This window comes from Sebastes umbrosus, chromosome 22, assembly GCF_015220745.1.
Source record: "Sebastes umbrosus isolate fSebUmb1 chromosome 22, fSebUmb1.pri, whole genome shotgun sequence".
NCBI lineage: Eukaryota > Metazoa > Chordata > Actinopteri > Perciformes > Sebastidae > Sebastes > Sebastes umbrosus.
The window spans coordinates 3,511,063-3,529,872 of record NC_051290.1 but is presented as its reverse complement, the minus strand read 5'-3'; the positions used below and the strand labels follow the sequence as shown (position 1 = coordinate 3,529,872).

General features: G+C 40.1%; 1 protein-coding gene across 15 annotated transcripts in view; it reads right to left on the bottom strand.

Annotated features, from left to right (window-relative positions):
- The window catches only part of znf638 (zinc finger protein 638), a 49,729-nt gene extending 31,154 nt beyond the window's left edge, over nt 1-18,575 (bottom strand). Inside the window, exons 1-12 of one of the 15 annotated variants that reach the window (XR_005205192.1) lie at nt 13,981-15,946; nt 13,430-13,491; nt 12,930-12,968; nt 11,358-12,415; nt 10,850-11,097; nt 10,556-10,690; nt 8,614-8,712; nt 8,207-8,516; nt 8,076-8,111; nt 7,045-7,079; nt 6,473-6,522; nt 3,282-3,303 (exon numbers count right to left, since the gene is read on the bottom strand). Coding sequence is in view for 11 of the 15 variants with exons in the window: in XM_037758412.1 (XP_037614340.1) it covers nt 8,038-8,111; nt 8,207-8,516; nt 8,614-8,712; nt 10,556-10,690; nt 10,850-11,097; nt 11,358-12,415; nt 12,930-12,968; nt 13,430-13,491; nt 13,981-15,807 (3,852 nt within the window). In the remaining 4 variants the exon portion in view is untranslated. Of the gene's footprint in view, nt 1-112; nt 156-949; nt 1,001-3,039; nt 3,110-3,281; nt 3,304-6,472; nt 6,523-6,932; nt 7,080-7,875; nt 8,112-8,206; nt 8,517-8,613; nt 8,713-10,555; nt 10,691-10,849; nt 11,098-11,357; nt 12,416-12,929; nt 12,969-13,429; nt 13,492-13,980; nt 15,947-16,682; nt 17,518-18,495 lie in introns of those variants that run through there. The other 14 variants (XM_037758419.1, XM_037758418.1, XM_037758415.1 and 11 more) reach the window with 14 other exon arrangements.
- Between the last annotated feature and the right edge of the window lie 235 nt (nt 18,576-18,810).

The window sequence follows — 18,810 nt, the reverse complement described above, 5'->3', positions numbered from 1 at the left end:
GAATGGACGCAGCATAGAAGCATTCTGCACTGAACAGCTGATTACCTCAGCATCAGCCCATTTCATGGGTGTTGGAACGTAGAGGAAACAGTTACCACTGGAATCAGTCCAACCACTGGGGCAAGGTGAGGACCTCTTGACCATGTGACTCTTCACTGAAAACACATTTAGAAAAGGTCTGAATATGGAGGCCGGGTCCGGAATGAGTCCTTACCCCAAGTGAAGGAGTTTAAGTATCTCGGGGTCTTGTTCGCGAGTGAGGGGACGATGGAACGTGAGATTGGTCGGAGAATCGGAGCAGCAGGGGCGGTATTGCATTCGCTTTACCGCACCGTTGTGACGAAAAGAGAGCTGAGCCAGAAGGCAAAGCTCTCGATCTACCGTTCAATCTTCGTTCCTACTCTCACCTATGGTCATGAGGGTTGGGTCATGACCGAAAGAACGAGGTCGCGGGTGCAAGCGGCCGAAATGGGTTTCCTCAGGAGGGTGGCTGGCGTCTCCCTTAGAGATAGGGTAAGAAGCTCAGTCATCCGTGAGGGACTCGGAGTAGAGTCCTTGCTCCTTTGCGTCGAAAGGAGCCAGTTGAGGTGGTTCGGGCATCTAGCACGGATGCCTCCTGGGCGCCTTCCTTGGGAGGTGTTCCAGGCACGACCAGCTGGGAGGAGACCACGGGGAAGACCCAGGACTAGGTGGAGAGATTATATCTCTACTCTGGCCTGGGAACGCCTCGGGATCCCCCAGTCAGAGCTGGTTAATGTGGCCCGGGAAAGGGAAGTTTGGGGTCCCCTGCTGGAGCTGTTGCCCCCGCGACCCGATCCCGGATAAGCGGTTGAAGATGGATGGATGGATGAATATGGAGGCACCAATGTAGATTTGAGTGAAAACAGAAAAGTTTCAGCTGTGAAACCAAAACAAAAAGGTGAAAGACACTGTGCAGAGCTGAACTCACCTTCTTGAATGAGCGGTCCTGTCCTCTCACCAGGCTCTGCCTCTGGAACAGCTGGAAATTTGACACAGCATTTAGTGACTCGGTTCATGTGCTGCTGTCGCTCTACGTTCACAATAATAGCATGCAAACGCTATTTGCTTCCTATTCATTCCAGTGAAGAAGGACAAGACGTGGTTACTTCCGGTTGTAAACTAACTGAATAATCAGCAAAATGCGTGTAAAGTATGAAAAGTAAAAGTATTCATCGTGCAGTAAAATGTTCCGTGTCAGTGTTTTACTGTTATTTATGATGTTTCTGTATTAATATTACTGCTGCATTAACGTGTATGTTGCATTTTCATGGAGCTTTTTTCCTATCTTTACTCAGGTCTTTCAATTTGAGAACATGACTCATTGATTTCACGATCAGATTTTGCAATGCTTTCCCTCAAAACCCTGTCCTTGCACTCAAATAGCCCCTACTCGCGCTTAAATTTGTTCTGCTTCTGCTCAAACTGTATGCTTGCACTCAAGATATATTGTTGCTTGCACAGATTTCATGCACTCCAGCTTCAGCCCTTCTCCTCACACTCAGGCTGTCACACTCTACATTTTTAAATCCACACTCTTGCTTCTGTTTGATTTTCCTTTTTTTTATTAATGTATTTATTTTTATGAATTTCAAAATGTATTTATTTATTTTCTATTTATTTATTTATATTTGCATTCACTTTTTATTTATTTTTAAATGTGTGTATTAGTTCATGTATTTATGCATTTAATTCTGCATGACTTTCCCATTGCATTGACCCCTTATTTATTTCCCTAATCTTATTTGTTTCTGTATTCTTTTCTTTATACATTTATTTGCATATTTCTTTCTACAATGAAGAAATGCAAAGGGAAAATCATGCAGAAATAAATACATAAATACACACATTTAAAAATAAATATAAAAAATAAATGCAAAAGTAAATAAATAAAAAAGTAACTGCAAAATAAATAAATACTTTTTAAAATTAATACAAATAAAAAACATCAATAAATAAATAAATAGGAGTAAATAAAAACAAAGATAGAAAATAGCTCCATACATTTTACTTTTAGTAGATAGAGTTGTTCCGATACAGATACCAGTATCAGAAATGTGTCCAATACTGGCCAAAATTCGGGATTGTGAATCAACGAGTACGCCAGTCTATGAACTGATTCGATACCAGGGTTTCCGCCAGCCTAAGAAGACTCCCCACCAGGCCAAAGCATCGGAGAATTATGCATTTTTAAGATGTTTTTTAAACTAAAAAGTGTTATACAAGTAGCAAACTCCTTTAAGGAATAACTCAGTGCGTAGGTTGTGTGCTTAATGTTTGCAAGTGTCGTGTTTGCGGTCAAGAGAGAGACAAAGAGAGCGAAGGAGCGAGTGTGTGTGACGAAGTGACAGTGAGATGAAGTCAGCCGTAATAGCTGTGAGCGTAGCGGTGCAGTGTGTGTACAGTTTAGGCTGTCGTCGGTGAATAAATGCTACAACTCCTCAAGACACAAGCCAAGTTCCCGTGTCTTGTAGGTTTTTTTTCCATACATGAATCGGCGCGTCAGCCCAGCACGGCAGGGATTTATGTCTCCATTACAACAGCTGTGACTAATGGCCGTTGTATTTTTATTTAAAAGCTTTTACTATGAAGCAGCAAAATCAGGAAATGTTGGGTTTTCATCACCAGCAGCTTAACACGACTCATATGCAGCTGAAAAGCGAAACAGTAAAATAAAGCAGATATTTTAAAGTACAAACAGGGAAGCAGGAGATTCTATTAAAAGCTACAAAGGTACTGAGAGCTGAACACACAATGTCTTTCTCACTGGTCTCCTGCACGCTTGTTTGTGGGGGTTACTAAATAGCAAGCTGCTAAAATCTGTTAAACAAGGTACAAGGATGTACGTAAAAGAGTACAAATACTTGCAAGAACTGAACCTGAACCAGTTCAGGTATCGGAACATCTCCAGCTGTAGATGTTTAAGGCTGTGCTAATTTTAACTCCTTTATATAAACTGTTGGATCAGACAAATTGTAATCTGTAAAGTAAAAAGTACAAGATGTACAAGTCAACACTCACCAGCAGCTCTGGTCAGAGCCATCATGGCACAGACAAGTAGAGATACAGTCAGCATCTTCGTGGATGAGATAATGATGATGATGATGGTCAAAATGATCTCCGACAAAGAGAAACAGACATGTGAGTTATACTTCTGAAGAACGTGAGGACTAGAGTCCATTAGAGGAAGAGAGATGATGATAAGAGAGATGAAGCCGACCTTCTGCAGGATTATCTTCTTTCTTGTCTCTCAGCTTGTAGCATCAGCCTTCCTGTGTGGAGGTGCTGAACAAGAGAAACACCAGCTCTTATATACTGTGAATTATCTAAATCTTTGTTTTAAATAAATATCTCAACGTACTCCCCCCTTGTGATAAAATCAATGGCTACTGTATTTGTACAGGGTCATCAGAACACCACTTGCCACTCTGTTGTTTACTTTGATAGATAAACAAAGTTCGAGCAATGAGACGGTGAAATTCTTGTCTTTCTTGGCAGAGAAATGGTGAAGCATGACACATAAGATTGAAAAATAGATATTAAAGTATCATATCAAATGATGAAGTGAAACACATCAGGTACAGTATAATTCTCTCAACAACAACAACCAGAATCAACGTCCTCTAGTTACTCTAGATAATAAAATAAAGAGACGGAGAACTAAAACTGTCTGCAGACTATCAGAGGTAAGTGAGAGTGGAATGACCTTTTAGCCCCAAGGCCCAAGAGGAGCTGCAGATGTCCAGGTGCAAAATGTTTGTAACTGTATTCAGGTGGAGCAGGGCGTTGCTGAAAAAGACCATTCCCTCTCATTTATACCTACCGTGTGTAAATATAGGTTGAAAAATAATTGCAATGGCTGTTATCTTTATGATTCACATTCATACTTCCTCATTTGGAAATTGTACTGAACTAGGGAACAGATCCAAAACAAACAAATAAAAGAGCCACGTTTGAAAAGAAAACACAAGGTAATTACAGTCACACACACACCACAGTGTAGAGAAACGGTCACCTTTACTGGATGGGTCAAAAAAATATTTCATGGGGAATTATAGTGAGAATAATAATAGTACTAAGCTAGGCATTATGGGGTAGAATTTGTCACAATAACGATGGAGTAATATCAGTGTAATACATTCATAATAATCACAAGGAAATTCTAGAAGAAGCCAAAATTATTGCCAGAAAATGCCGAAATTCTTTCTTGACCAAATGCTAATTTTAGCTTAAAAAACATTACCTTGTTATTATAATTAATAACAATTATTATTCATTGTTAAAATAAAACATGGTTATTCCATACACACACACATATATGTACATACATATATATATATTTTTAAAAAAATAGAAAAAAAGATGTAATCATTTCCAAAATTCACAATATGTTTTTATCTTTAGAAATATTCTGTTTCAATCCATATTTACTGGCATTTAGCCTTTCAGAGATTCAGCAGGTTGCTGGGACTGAACACATGGCTTTCAACAGCATGCAAATCCCACTCAGTGCATTTTATTGACAATTTTAACTTTTTTACGGACCGCAGACATCTATTCAAGGCAGATGGACTCTGTCTAAACAAGTCAGGAGTAAAATTGTTCAACTCCAACCTATTCTACTTCCTGCGTCATTCATCTGTTCCCTCTGCCAAGGACGCGAGACAAGAGGAATCACCACTGGAGGAAGACACAACACAATGTGCCAGGAGACTTCAAGAAGAATCATTTCACCCCCCACCACAAGCCAGCCTTTGGATACAGCAGAGACAAGAGGAGACGTCCTCCTCCTCGCTTCACAAACACGACACCCACCACCTCCATCCCCTCCACGATTGAATAAGCCTCTGTCTCCGCAGCCTGATAAGGATGTTCCTTTACAAAATGTTGCAAGCACAGATTGATATGTGCTGGGTCCAGGCTTCAAGGCTAATGATACACGTGACTGTTTCCAGGATAAGCTGGGGCCCTGTGTGATGAGAGCTTCTTCTATCTCAGTTCTAATAAGTAGTAGAAAAAGAATGGTGAATCTGCGAAGCAACAGGAAGATTTTTACTGATTGTGCAAATTTATCAAATGTAGGGACCAACCATTACTGGTGGCAAAGACAATGAACTACGCTTCTCAGGATCCTTGAGTCATGCAGCCATTGGCTGTGGCTGCAGCTCAGTAGCCATTGGCTACTGTAGCATTCACACACAGGTGTGAAATTCACCCAGGACAAAACCAGAGGAATGTCTTTGTTCCTCCTCTTCCTTCACCTTCTCCTCACCCCTCCTGGCTGATGGAGGTGAGCTGCTGCTCTGATCTATGGCCTGTTAGGAAACAGCCATAGGAACACAAGAATCTTCTAAGGCAGAGGACGCGAGAGCCTGCCCTTTCTACCAACTAACTTCAAGTAACAACCGCAAGGAAGTTAGCACCAAGCTATCAAGCTGCTGGGATGAAGTATTGGAGCGATCAGCTTCCTCCATCTGCACAACTTGATTGGAGCACAGCAAAGACAACATCTTTGACTTGGAACCACAATTTCAGCACATGGAATTACAAACCCTTTTCTTCCATGGATTGGTAACGTACTGGGCTTACCTTAGCAGTAGCAATTGCACATGGTTGAGCAAGACTGTTCAACTTTGATTTCTAGAATGTACATTAAAATTGATATGATTAATGTTATTCATTGAGTTTCACTGTTGTGATATTATTTGTAGTTATTTGAATTTGGGTAGTTGGCTTCGCCACATCTGATGTGTTTAGTTTATGCTTCACATAGACAAGGTCTTGCATGCAAACTAACCATCTTTTCTAACCCACTGCATTATCTGACACACATAAAGATCACATAGAGTAACTGTGAATTAGTTAAACATAAACATACAGCTTCATATAATCTTAACCCCCACATCACCCCCCTCTCTGTCCTTCCTGAGCACGTGTGTTCCGAAGAACAAAGAGGCCATGTGGTGACATGTTGGCGGCCATCTTTGATCCCGCCATCTATGTAGTTTTACAGTGCTCACCCTTTTTGTCTGTAGGCAGACATCTTGAGACAAGAAGCCATCTTGTCTCTCTCTCTCCCTCTCCCTCTCCCTCTCTCACGCACACACACACAGACACACAGACACACACACACAGACACACACACACACACACACACACACACACATTATTTGGTTTGTTTAGATTAGCTATTTAGTTAGATTAATATTGTGTTTTAAACCTTAATTATCTGGTAAATAAATGTTTGTGGAATATACACACTAGTCTGGTTAATGTTGTACAAGAGTGAATAATGCCAACCTCATTTCTTCCCTAGCACAGAGCCTAAACCCTGGCCGCCCTGAACTCATCAGCAGGTTGAGTTTCAGTGAGTGCAGGAAAGAAATGGAATCGCTCCTCACGGACAGGTGTGATGCGCAGACCGCATTCAAAGATTCATTGTTGAAATGCTTACTTCTGATTTTTCACAGGCAGACCAGTCTTGCCATTCAGAGTAAAGCAGCCCTGGGAAAAGAGGTAGACAGAGAGGTTGCTAAAATATGAAAAATGAAAGGATGCCATTTCTTAGCGACATGATCATTACATCCTCTGAGTGCATATTTACATCCTTTAGCCGACACACTGAGATGGTGAAATAGGAGATTTCCAGGCAGAAAGCATTCTACAACGCTCAAAAAGAGTGGTAAAGGCAGTTATGTCCTTTTCTTATATAATATAAGATTGAAGTTGGCACTCCAAAAATTGCCAGAAGAGGGCGTAGTTGTACCTTGATTTCTAGAGCAATAGTTAGAATATCAAAAACATAGCACTAAAAATGTCACCAATATATATATATATAAACTTGGTGGAAATTTGTGTCTGAAATAAGTGATGGCAAGTTAAAAAGCACATTTTGATATAAAAAAAGACAAAAGTTAGGAGTTTGTATCAATCAAGGTTTTATTTTAACAATCAGTGATTTTACAGCTGAGGTCTTGATGGTGTCTGAATCAGTTTATTATATAGTAAAGTTTATTGTGATCTCACCAGAATCATGTCTACGCTGTTTTAGGCTCTTCAAACTAAAATTACAAACAAAAACAATTGTCAGTTGTAAATGACAGCAGAGGTGTTGTTCTCACAAAATGGGTGAATATAGTAATAAAATAAAGAAATAACAAATACAATTTACAAGTTCTCATCCAGTGTCTCTGAATTCATTGTTCAGTTATCTTTTGCTTTATGCCAAATAGTGAGCTGAGTGTTTTTTGTATCAGAATGACTCTCTTTTCTCTTCCTGGCTGCAACTAACAATTATTTCATTATCAATTAATCTGCAGACCAATAAATCAATGTATTGTTTGCTCTATGAAATGTCAGAAAATTATAAAAAAAATCACATTCACAAGGAATCCATCGGTACCAACCATGTCATACTAGCTTGTCATGAAGGAGGTTAAATAACGCTCCAAACTTACGCAAAATTTTGGCGAGGAAAAACTGTCATGGCCATTTTCAAAGGGGTCCCTTGACCTCTGACCTCCAGATATGTGAATATAAATGGGTTCTATGAGTACCCACGAGTCTCCCCTTTACAGACATGCCCACTTTATGATAATCACATGCAGTTTGGGGCAAGTCATAGTCAAGTCAGCACACTGACACACTGACAGCTGTTGTTGTCTGCTGGGCTGCCGGGTTTGCCATGTTATGATTTGAGCATATTGTTTTATGCTAAATGCAGTACCTGTGAGGGTTTCTGGACAATATCTGTCATTGTGTTGTTAATTGATTTCCAATAATAAATATATACATACATTTGCATAAAGCAGCATATTTATCCACTCCCATGTTGATAAGAGTATTAAATACTTGACAAATCTCCCTTTACGGTATATTTTGAACAGATAAAAAATGTGATTAATTTGCGATTAATCGTGATTAACTATGGACAATCATGCGATAACTCGCAATTAAATATTTGAATCGATTGACAGCCCTACCAGTTAGGAGATTGGCCATATTTTGTATTTAGGAAAACTACATGTGCAGTACTTCATATAAGTGATTTGACCTACCCGTTTCCCCTGAGAGGCTTTTTCTCTCGAAGAACTCTGTCAAAAAGAGAGACAAAGAAAATGTAAAAAAAAAACAGAGAGAAAGTCGGTAATATTACAATCACATGCAGACACATTTGTGTCTTTCTTACTTGTTCTGTCTCGACGCAGGTGTTTTTTAATACACTCCTCGACCGTCAGAGGGGTAGTAACAGAGGTAACCGTCTCCGGTCTTTGTGTAGTGGACGCTGGTTCTGACGAGGTGCTTTGCTGGACGTGTGGTGAAGCTGAAACTGTACTGTCTGGTGGTCGACTCTCACTGGATTTGTCTGCTGAATTTCTTGGTACAGCCTCTGTAGTTGTCGTTTTTTCTGCAATTTCTTCAGCTCCCATTTCAACAACCTGCATTGGTTCAGCGTCTTCGGCAGCAGGGGAGCGTATAAACATCTGCAACACCTGGGACTGAATGAGATTACTGTGAGCAGCATGCATGGGAATAAATTACAATATAATAGATTTGTGTGTGTTTCTTCCTGACGTGTAGTGTTAAGTGTAATACCTTTTCTCTGTCAACAATGATTGCCACTCCTTTCACATCTAGGCTTTTTACGCTCTTCAATTTCTTTGCGTCTTCCTCTTTCTCGAAACACACGATTGCCTACATGTACACACACACAAATGGTTTACGACATTGAAAACATCACTGCAAGGTTACAACTAAAGACAGATGTGTTCTTAACTAAGTAGTTCCCAATAACTTAATTTTTTCTTAATTGATGTGAACTAAATGAATATGTAACAACTTGGGGATTTTTATTTTGTATTAATTTATTCATTGTCGTTGGTATTTATTTATTCATTGTGATTTATTATCACTATTTACTTTGTTTTTTTCTTAATTTGTATTTAATTTTTTTTCCCTATTTAGTGTTTTATGTATTTTAGTTTATCATTATTCCTATTCCATTTTGTTATTCTTTTATTTCTATTTTCTAACTTTATCTCTCATTTTATTTTATTTATTTATTTGTTTCCCTATTTAGTTTTCTCTATTTAGTTTTTATGTATTTTTGTTTATTATTATTCCTATTCTATTTTGTTATTCTTTTATTTCTATTTTCTAATTTCACCTGTAATTTTTTTAATTATAATTCTTTGTGTGACCTGTCATGTGGAGAGTTGTGTGTTTCAATTGGTAAAAGCACAATAAAAACAGTGTTAAAAGCAACAGATGGTCGAGGGGAAGCTTCTCTAACAGCTCTACTGTTGTGAAATGTGTTGCATTTCAGTTTGAGAACATCCTGAACTTCTTCCTTTGACCTTATCTGGTGATTTGTAGCATCGGTTTCACTCCCCGGCTCACCTTATCTGTGTGAGAAGGCCGAGAGCTATTCTCCCTTTTCCTGGTGCTCCTTTCTTATCTGCTCTGCCCGCTCAAGCTTTACGGAGCTACTTTGTCATGTATACTCCTTTGTATGTTTCATTAAACTTCAGAACATTTTGACTGAACTTGTGTCATTTTGTTCTCTGAGCAAAATCAACTCTTGCATGGGTAGAGGGATGATTGTTGACTTTTTGGATCCATCGATTGGATGCCTTAAAGTATCCTGTTCTTAACGAAGATAAAGACTTTACATGCTTTCTGTGAATAAGAAATATTGATATATATATATATATTTCTTCTCTCTGTACAGGCTCCCATGTTTTCTTTGCAGCCTCCGTTGTAAAGTAGGAGTAGTTTCATTGATCATGGACATAAATGACTTGTTTTTGTGTTATTTCTTTGTGATATTTTGTAATATTTTGTAATACTATGGTGACGGTTGTTGATACCATAAAGGTGAGGCCACCTCCCCTTTGTCTGTTTGTTTTTAAGCCCTGATAAAGACCTACAGTGGTCGAAACATGTTGGCTTTTTTTTAATGATTTAGCCACTACAATAAAGGCTTTTGAATATATCTCCTTCCTCGTTGCCATTTGTTTTAGTATTTTAGAGTGCCTGGATTACCTTCCTGTCTATCACAATTTTGCATATTATGAAAAGGCAAAGCATTAGCAAATATAGACCTGGGTAGCAAAAACATATCACTCTCTCTACACATAAGCAATGTTGCTATGGGTACACGTCCTGTGACGTGTCTTTGACGCATTAAAGGTCCCATATCGTGCTGGATTTTCAGGTTCATACTTGTATTTTGTATTTCTACTAGAACATGTTTACATGCTGTTTACATAATGTTAAAAAAAAACGTTATTTTCCTCATACTGTCTGCCTGAATATACCTGTATTCACCCTCTGTCTGAAACGCTCCGTTTTAATGCATTTCAACGGAATTGCAATGGAATTGGGAAAAGGAAAAAAAAAAAAAAGAAAAAGCTAATTATTTTTTGCAGATTTTTTGTTTGTATTCAAATTTTATTGGCGACCCATCAAATGACCACTTGTGGGTTTCCGGGTACTTAGGCTACTACATCGTAAACCTATCATCACTGATACGTACCTCCAGTTTGGACCGAAAGAGTAAAACTGACTTAGTTTTTCCAAAGTGCTCCACGGCAGCCAACACATCATTGCGAGACACAGAACTATGAATCCCTTCTAGTTTCACCATGGTTGGAGGGGAAGATTTACCAGACTGAGAAAAGAGAGAGAGAGAGAGAAAAACACTAACTTAGAAAGTGGATATGGTTTCAACTAAAAGAATGAGATAAAGACACAAGAAGGGAAGAAGAAAGACATTGTTTACCAGATAATAGACTGTTTGATGTCAAATTTCCCTGGTACACAAACCAACCTTTGTCTTTGCAGAAGAACTTGCCTCGCTCTTCTGCAGGCTGAGCTTTGCTTTAGAGGAGAAGGATGAAGAAGAGGCAGTAGAAGACGAGGAGGGCTTTCCTCCTATGGAAGAGGAGGAGGGTGATGATGATGATGATGATGATGATGATGATGAGGACTTCATCTTGTCTAGCTCAGCCAGTAAGGCAGGAGCAAGAATTTTAAACAAATCCTCCAGACCACACTGGTCTGACAGAGACTGGACAGCTAGAGGGACGAAGACGAAAAAAAGAGTGTCAGACAAAATTCCACCGTTTTGATGGTTGCAGAGCCTCATTCAACATCACACAGTCTCGAAAACAAAAATGAGATTAAGAGCATGTCCCAAAATGGCAAAGTATCCCTTGAATATTATACATAAAACCAACCAAACTGTACATAGCGCCTTAATGAACGCAGGTATGTTCAGTAACAAGATAAGTCGTTAAACATGGTCTTAAGTCCTTAACATGCTAGCACTCTCAAACCTGATGTTTCCAGTAGTTTGTTAGCCAGCGTCTCTGCACTGCTCGACTCCTTTCGTTGAGGGGATCGTAGCTGGACACTTCTCCTCGGTGGCGATCGTCTCTCGTCAGTCCTCCTTGGTGGCGATCGTCTCTCGTCGCTCCTCCTTGGTGGCGATCGTCTCTCGTCAAGCCTCCTTGGTAACGATCGTCTTGGATCACTCCTCCTTGGTGGCGACCGTTTCTCGGCAGTCCTCCTTGGTGGCGATCGACTGTTATCACTCCTCCTTGGTGGCGATCGTCTTGGATCACTCCTCTTTGGTGACAACCGTGTCTCGGCAGTCCTCCTTGGTGACAACTGTGTCTCGGCAGTCCTCCTTGGTGGCGATCGTCTCTCGTCACTCGTCCTTGGAGAAGCAGGAACATATTTGGTAATTTCACAATCTGGCGGCGAGTGGAATCCCTTGGAGACCTCCACCTTTGCCGGAGGCTGCCTGTTGGAAGGTGGCAGTGTCGGATGAATGAGGTCCATCAGGTCTGGGACTGGCTGAGGCAGAGCTGGAGGAATAACGATTAAGCGAGGACCACCGGGATGTTGCACGGCAACAGTGATGCTGGGGATGTGAGAAGCAGAGGGAACTGATTTCGCAGCAGAAAAAACTGGAGACCTCGATGCACCCCAACCCATCTGCAATACTGGCTGCCTCTGCTGCTTTGATTGTTGTTGCATTTGCTCCTTCTGTGTCTGCTGCTTGTTCATCTGCTCAGCAACTTCTCCTCGAGTTTCACTCTCATACTCAGTGTCGCTGGTGTCATTACTGCCAATGAGCATAAGGTCGGGTCGGCTGCGATGCAATCCACGGTACAGTGTGGAGGGTGGTTGGGTATTTGTGCGAGTGTATCTGGAGCTGTGCGGTGAACGTGATCGGCTCCTCCATTTCTCCCTTCTACCCTCTGAGCCGTGGTGGCGACGAGGGCTGGGCGAGCGGGAACGGGAACAGGAGCGACATCTATGCCTGACTGTCTGATGTTGCTGGTAAGTCTGTAAAGAAGTTGAGGGCTCATCATCTTTACCTGCAGCACTGAAGAGAGGAATGGACGAGAAAAAGCATAATGAACGACAGGAAAGACAATTTTGCCAAAATCAGCAGGGTACTGGTTCACAATGGAGTGTGGTTGCTACGTGTTTGAACGCTAAAGCTGTGTAGACACATTATGGATGAATTCAGACAGATTTTATCTTGGTCGAATCGGGCCAAATTTCTGCCAAATCGGTTGCTGTTTAATGTGCAGTTTGGGGGGGGGGGGTCACAACATCTGACTAATCACCTGAATGATCTTGCTCACAGAAGAAAAAGAAATACGATTCTGGGTAAAATAGACATTTTAATCAATCTCTCTCTTTTTGTCAACATTGACGCAACCATCATGTTTGAATAAACTTCATTGGAATTGTCGCTGGACGTAACCGACTGGTGGTTCCGTGCCATTGCACGTTGTGGGCGTCCAGAAAAGGAGATTAAAACGTGTAGTGTGAGTTAACACAACGTTCAAGATCAATAAAGCTGCAGTGTCTGCCCAGCTAATTAAACTTACCCAGGCTCAAGTGCTATCTCACCATCCCACTCTGGGTATCTGTGGAAAAAAAACAATTCAAAAACACACCTATTAAAACAGCAAAGAGGCCACATTTTGACAACAAAAGCCAAAGTTTTCTGCGGTGAGTAAGGTCGGTCATAAAGCTGTTGTATTCGGGAGATGCTCCTAAAGTCAAAGGGTATCAAGGAATTGTACGGGTCCTGCAGACTATAACTATAGAACAACCAGAGGAGGTACCTTGAAGAACCCAGAACCCTAACAGAAGTTCCACTGGCTTCCCAACAATATGGGTTCAAGAAAGACCAGGGGCGTTCCTAGGATCAGATCTTTAGGGGGGCTCAGCCCCTAATGAGACCTCTCTTTTTCTGTCCAGTGTTTCCTATACAGTATTTTGGTTCTTCCCAGGTGGCCATTCCCCAAAAAAGTTCAGAAAAAAGGCAATGGTTGTCAAGAATATTTTCCCTTTATTGGGAAAAGTTAAAAGAAAAGAGACTGACTGTTTTCGGAGGAGTTTGCAGCTCTCGAGGTGGAAACGGGAGTTCTGGTGGGAGACCCATTCCTAGAACAACAAACAACATTTAGATATTATCATCACAACTGTTATCACCAATGACTTTGTTCGTCATCCGTCTAAAATAGACAATGATGTTCTAATAGCAATTCTAAGTGAATCAAATCACATGTAAATCAGACATCGTAACCTTGAAATACAGATAACAATAAATAGTTATCTGTGACTGCCATCCTTGAAGCATTTTGGTAAAAAATTTAGTTTGGAGTACATCCAAATCAGTCCATAACTAAAAAAAAACGATCGAAATGAGCTTTTGATTTCGAGCTATGAAATCAGGATCCACGATTCTCCGAGTATTTCTTTTTTTCTCACCCTTAGACTCTTTTAAACATTAAAACCTTTCCCCAAAAATAAAATAGGTAAAGAATTTAAATTGGTATTTTACAATCAAAAACAACAAATATTTTAGATATAGAAATAAACAAGCCACAGTTTCCTAAAGGGAGAGAGAACAGCGTGCAGACTGCTACTCACCTTCATATGAACACATGTTATGTTACACAGAGAACAGTTTTGTGGAAAGATCCTCGGTGTAGCCCCAGCGTAGTCGTGCATCATGGCCACCCTTGGCAGATCCTTTGCAGGACGCAGAGCAGGACGAAGAATGACGGAGCGAGGACCACCCGGACGTTGCGTGGCACCAGTGATGCTGGGGGGAAAGGATTTCACAACAGAACAAACTAGAGATCGCATTGCTTGCCCAATCGGCTGCGTTGGCTGCTTCTGCGTCTGCTGCTTTGATTGTTGCTGCGTTGGCTGCTTTTGCATCTGGCCCTTCTGCATCTGCTGCTTCTGCATCTGGTCCTTCTGAATCTGGTCCTTTTGCTTCTGCTGCTTCTGCATCTGGTCCTTCTGCATCTGTTGCTTCTGCATCTGGTCCTTCTGCATCTGTTGCTTCTGCATCTGGTCCTTCTGAATCGGGTCCTTCTGCATCTGCTGCTTCTGCATCTGCTGTTTCTGCATCTGGTCCTTCTGAATCTGGTCCTTCTGAATCGGGTCCTTCTGCATCTGCTGCTTCTGCATCTGGTGCTTCTGCATCTGGTCCTTCTGCATCTGCTGCTTCTGTGTCTGGTCCTTCTGCATCTGCTGCTTCTGTGTCTGGTCCTTCTGTATCTGGTCCTTCTGCATCTGGTCCTTCTGCGTCTGTTCCTTCTGCATCTGCTGCTTCTGTGTCTGGTCCTTCTGTATCTGGTCCTTCTGCATCTGGTCCTTCTGCATCTTGTCCTTCTGTATCTGGACCTTCTGCATCTGGTCCTTCTGTATCTGGTCCTTCTGCATCTGGTCCTTCTGCATCTGTTCCTTCTGCATAGGCTGCTGCTGCTGTGTCTGCTGCTTTTTCATCTGCTCAGTAACAGTTGACCCTTGTCCTGGAGTTTTAATCTGATCCTTAGTGCCACTGGCGTCATCACTGCCAATGACCACAAGGCCAGGTCGACTGCGATCTACACCACAGCATAGAGTGGAGGGTGGTTGGGTATTCGACGTTGACTGGCGATCTGCCTCTGGTTCTTTCAGAGGTTCAGAACTCACCTGGTCATGTGAAGAACCAAAGGCACTGCTTTTCACCTCTGTTGTAGTTTTCTGTAGTGGTTCTCGACTGTGTCTGTTACTGTCGTAAGTGTCCATTAGCAGCATTGTCCCACCACAGTTAGCTCTACTGCCACTGGTCCTTCCAATCTCATCCCTAATCCCTCCAGTATATTTGCCAGTATGTCCATAGTCAATCACTTTACTCGGTTGGAGAACAGTTGATGACATTTCCACCTGGTGCATCCTCACCCCTCCAGAACTACTCAAACTGTGACTGTCCATTCCACTCACACTTCTGGCGGGTTGGGGTTCGGGGCAGGGTTTTGACTGAACTGCAGTTGCAGCTCTCTTAGCCTTCTCAATCCGGATTTGCCGCAAGATGAACGGCAGGTTAGCAGGGGTGATCTGGTCGTCAGGGAAGGAGATGAGATAGTCCAAGTCTTCTGTTTCAAGTCCAAAGTGTAGAAGGACGCTAGAAGCTGATTCAGAGGTGTACTTGGGTCGACTGGACTCCGTAGGGGCCGCAGGTTTGTCCGGCACTGGATAGTCAAAATCGCCCAACCTTGGAATGGACTGCATATCATGTTCTCTTTCACTGGGGGCATTAAACCTACCGTCACCACCGCTTGCACTCTCAACACCCGAGTGTCTATGTCCTAGAGAGGCAGAGCTGGAGGACATTGGGTAGGAGGCCATCCCTGTGCCTGAGGAAAGAAATTCATCCCTTTGAGTGCTGGTAAAGTGAGTGCCCTGGTCTATGGGCTGATGCATTGGTTTGCTAAGAGGCCTCACCTCCTCTCATGCTCTGCAAATATGCATGTCCTCAGGCAGCATTATGCATTATAAACATACTAATGTAAATATTAGCATAAATATTCATAATTCTTTGTAACAATAATCTGTGATGGAAATTTTCATATCTGCAGTAGAGACCCCCCCCCGAGGAGTAAACAATAAAAGTTAACCATGTACCTGTAGAGAGGGCTCCACATACAGTGGACCATGTCACCATGAGTAAACACTAAAACAAGTGAGCCGACAGTTTTTTCGTCTTTATTAGAGAATAAAGTCATAATATTATAATTTATGTTATTTTATTTTTTCTCCTAAAGTTAGGACTTTATTCTCGTAACATTACGACTTTATTTCTCGTAAAGTTATGACTTTATTCTCGCAACATTACGACTTTTTTTCTCGTATAGTTATGACTATTCTCGTAATACTACAACTTTTTTTCTCGTAAACTTATGACTTTATTTTCGTAATATTACGACTTTATTCTCGTAACATTACGACTTTATCTCTCGTAAATTCCTGACTTTATTCTTGTAATATAACGACTTTTTTTCTCATAAAGTTATTACTTTTTTCTCGCAAAGTTATGACTTTATTCTGTAAATCTCAGATGATTTTTCCCTCAATGTGGCCCTAATACTCCGTAGTACATCGTCTCTTTGGCCCTCACTGCATTAGACTTATATACTATATACTTAGACTATAAACTGTGTTACCTTCATCACAATGATCAAATGTTTTGCGGCTCCAGACAGATTTTTTTTGCCTAAAATGGCTCTTTTGATAGTAAAGGTTGCTGAGCCCTGATCTAACAGATACCTCGATAAACAACAAATTGCTGATGTACTCACTCAATGTCCGGGGACAAGCCACGACAAGATGTCTTGTGATGCTCTGTTGTCTGTGAAGATGGGAGTCTCACGAGCTGTCCTTGTGGTGAGAAATTATGTGATAAAGAGCTCAGAGTGTCTTTTAAGTCGTATCTTGTTTGCAAACGGACACAGTCAACCTGCATCAATGTCTCAAGCTGAGTGTGTTGAGTGTGTTGAATGTAGTATGTTCTTTATCTTGTTGCAAGTAGACTTAACAACAGTCTGCTGGAAAAATACAAGCATGCAGCACATTCCTAAGGACCTGACAGGTGTCTCTCGTTGCCCTTGGAAGTTTATTTCAGTTTCTGTGTTGCATTTTTGGTCAACAAACATGCAGTGCCTATTTCAGGTTGGGTCAATGGTCCATGTCCGACGTCCACAACCAGTGAAGCAAACACAGCAGTAAAATCCAAAACTCCCCAAAGAAACAATTTCCATTACAGACCTTAACAGGGTCTGAAATGAACTTTTTTCACTTCCTGCCACTGTGGCAGGCAAGTATTTATTTTAATCTGCCACTTTTGAAATCTCTGCGCTAAATGAAAGAATAACATTTTACATCTGTCATTCAGTGTTTGATATATTTTACATAAAAAAACATTATATGCACGGTAAATAAAAGAGTTTGAATTACACCGTAGCTTCCGGAGGAGCCCTGTTTTCCAGGGGTGGGAGGACACTTTGCACAGTATTGTACTGTACTTTGTTATTGTCATCTATACTGGTTATCTGCATAAAAACACATAATTCAAATGGTTATGACTATTTGAATATATTAAATATTAAATAATAATATTAAAAAATATGTATTTAACATATATATATATATATATATATATATATATATATATGAAATGCAAATGGAAAAATCGTAAATAAATTAAATTAATAAAAATAGTTGAAAAGAAATATATATATATATATACATATATATATATATATATATATATGATGAATAAATAAATAAATACAAAAATAACTTAATTAATTACATTGATAAAAATAAATACATAAATAAAATAAATTAAAAAATTATATATATATATATATGATGAATAAATAAATAAATACAAAAATAACTTAATTACATTGATAAAAATAAATACATAAATAAAATAAATTCAAAAATTATATATATATATATATATATATATCAGAGAGAGTTTAACATGGGCTATACATTAAATAAAGAATACTTATTTTGCGTATTTTATAATTGTATGGCTTATAGTTTGTGTAGAAGTTGATATCTTTGCTCTGTGGACGTGGTAAAATTATTATTATTATTATAATCATTATTTTTTTGTTTATGTTGAAGACCTCAATCTGTATTTAAACCATTTGTTATAAATATTTGACACATTTTAAAGAAAACATGAGGAAGTAAGTCATGGGGACAGAAATGTTGCAGGCACAGTAACGTCACGTTTCCTGACGTCAGAAATGATGACATCATCTGTTGCTGTCTCTCTGCGGTCACAGATTTAGATGGTGACAGATTTCAGTGTAACACCGGCGACGCAAAAGTTGACAAAAGTTACTAATTTAAGTTGTTAAATGTTCCTTTTTCAGCTGACTCACAACACAACAATGTGGACATTTGTTCCGATATACTTAGTAGTACATTTAAAGACAAATTAACCCGAGAGTTAGATAAATATGTATAAGATTTAACTGGCTGTGTACCAACAAAACAGTCCGGTCATAAACAAACACTAAACATTGTTTTCGGTTGACAAACAACAAGTGTTTACTGTTAAGTGTTTTATAATAAAGTTTTTAAGTTACATACCTTCCGTTACTTGTGAGTCTCTCTCGTCCGGATGTGTTCAGACTCATCTTCAGGTTATTATTAGCAGGCAGGATCAGGAAACATCACATTGGAAACTCCATCATCCTCCCCAAGTAGACTTCCGGTTTCTAGTGTCAAAGCCCTTCAGAGTAAAAGCGCGATGAGATTGTGACCTGCTGTGACCCCTAAACCAGAGGTCAACAACCTGAGGCTCAGGAGCCACATCGGAATACATAAATAAAAATAATTAAAAAATAAATGAATGCAAATATAAATAAATTAAGTTGATAAAAATAAGGGAAACAGAAGAGTGAC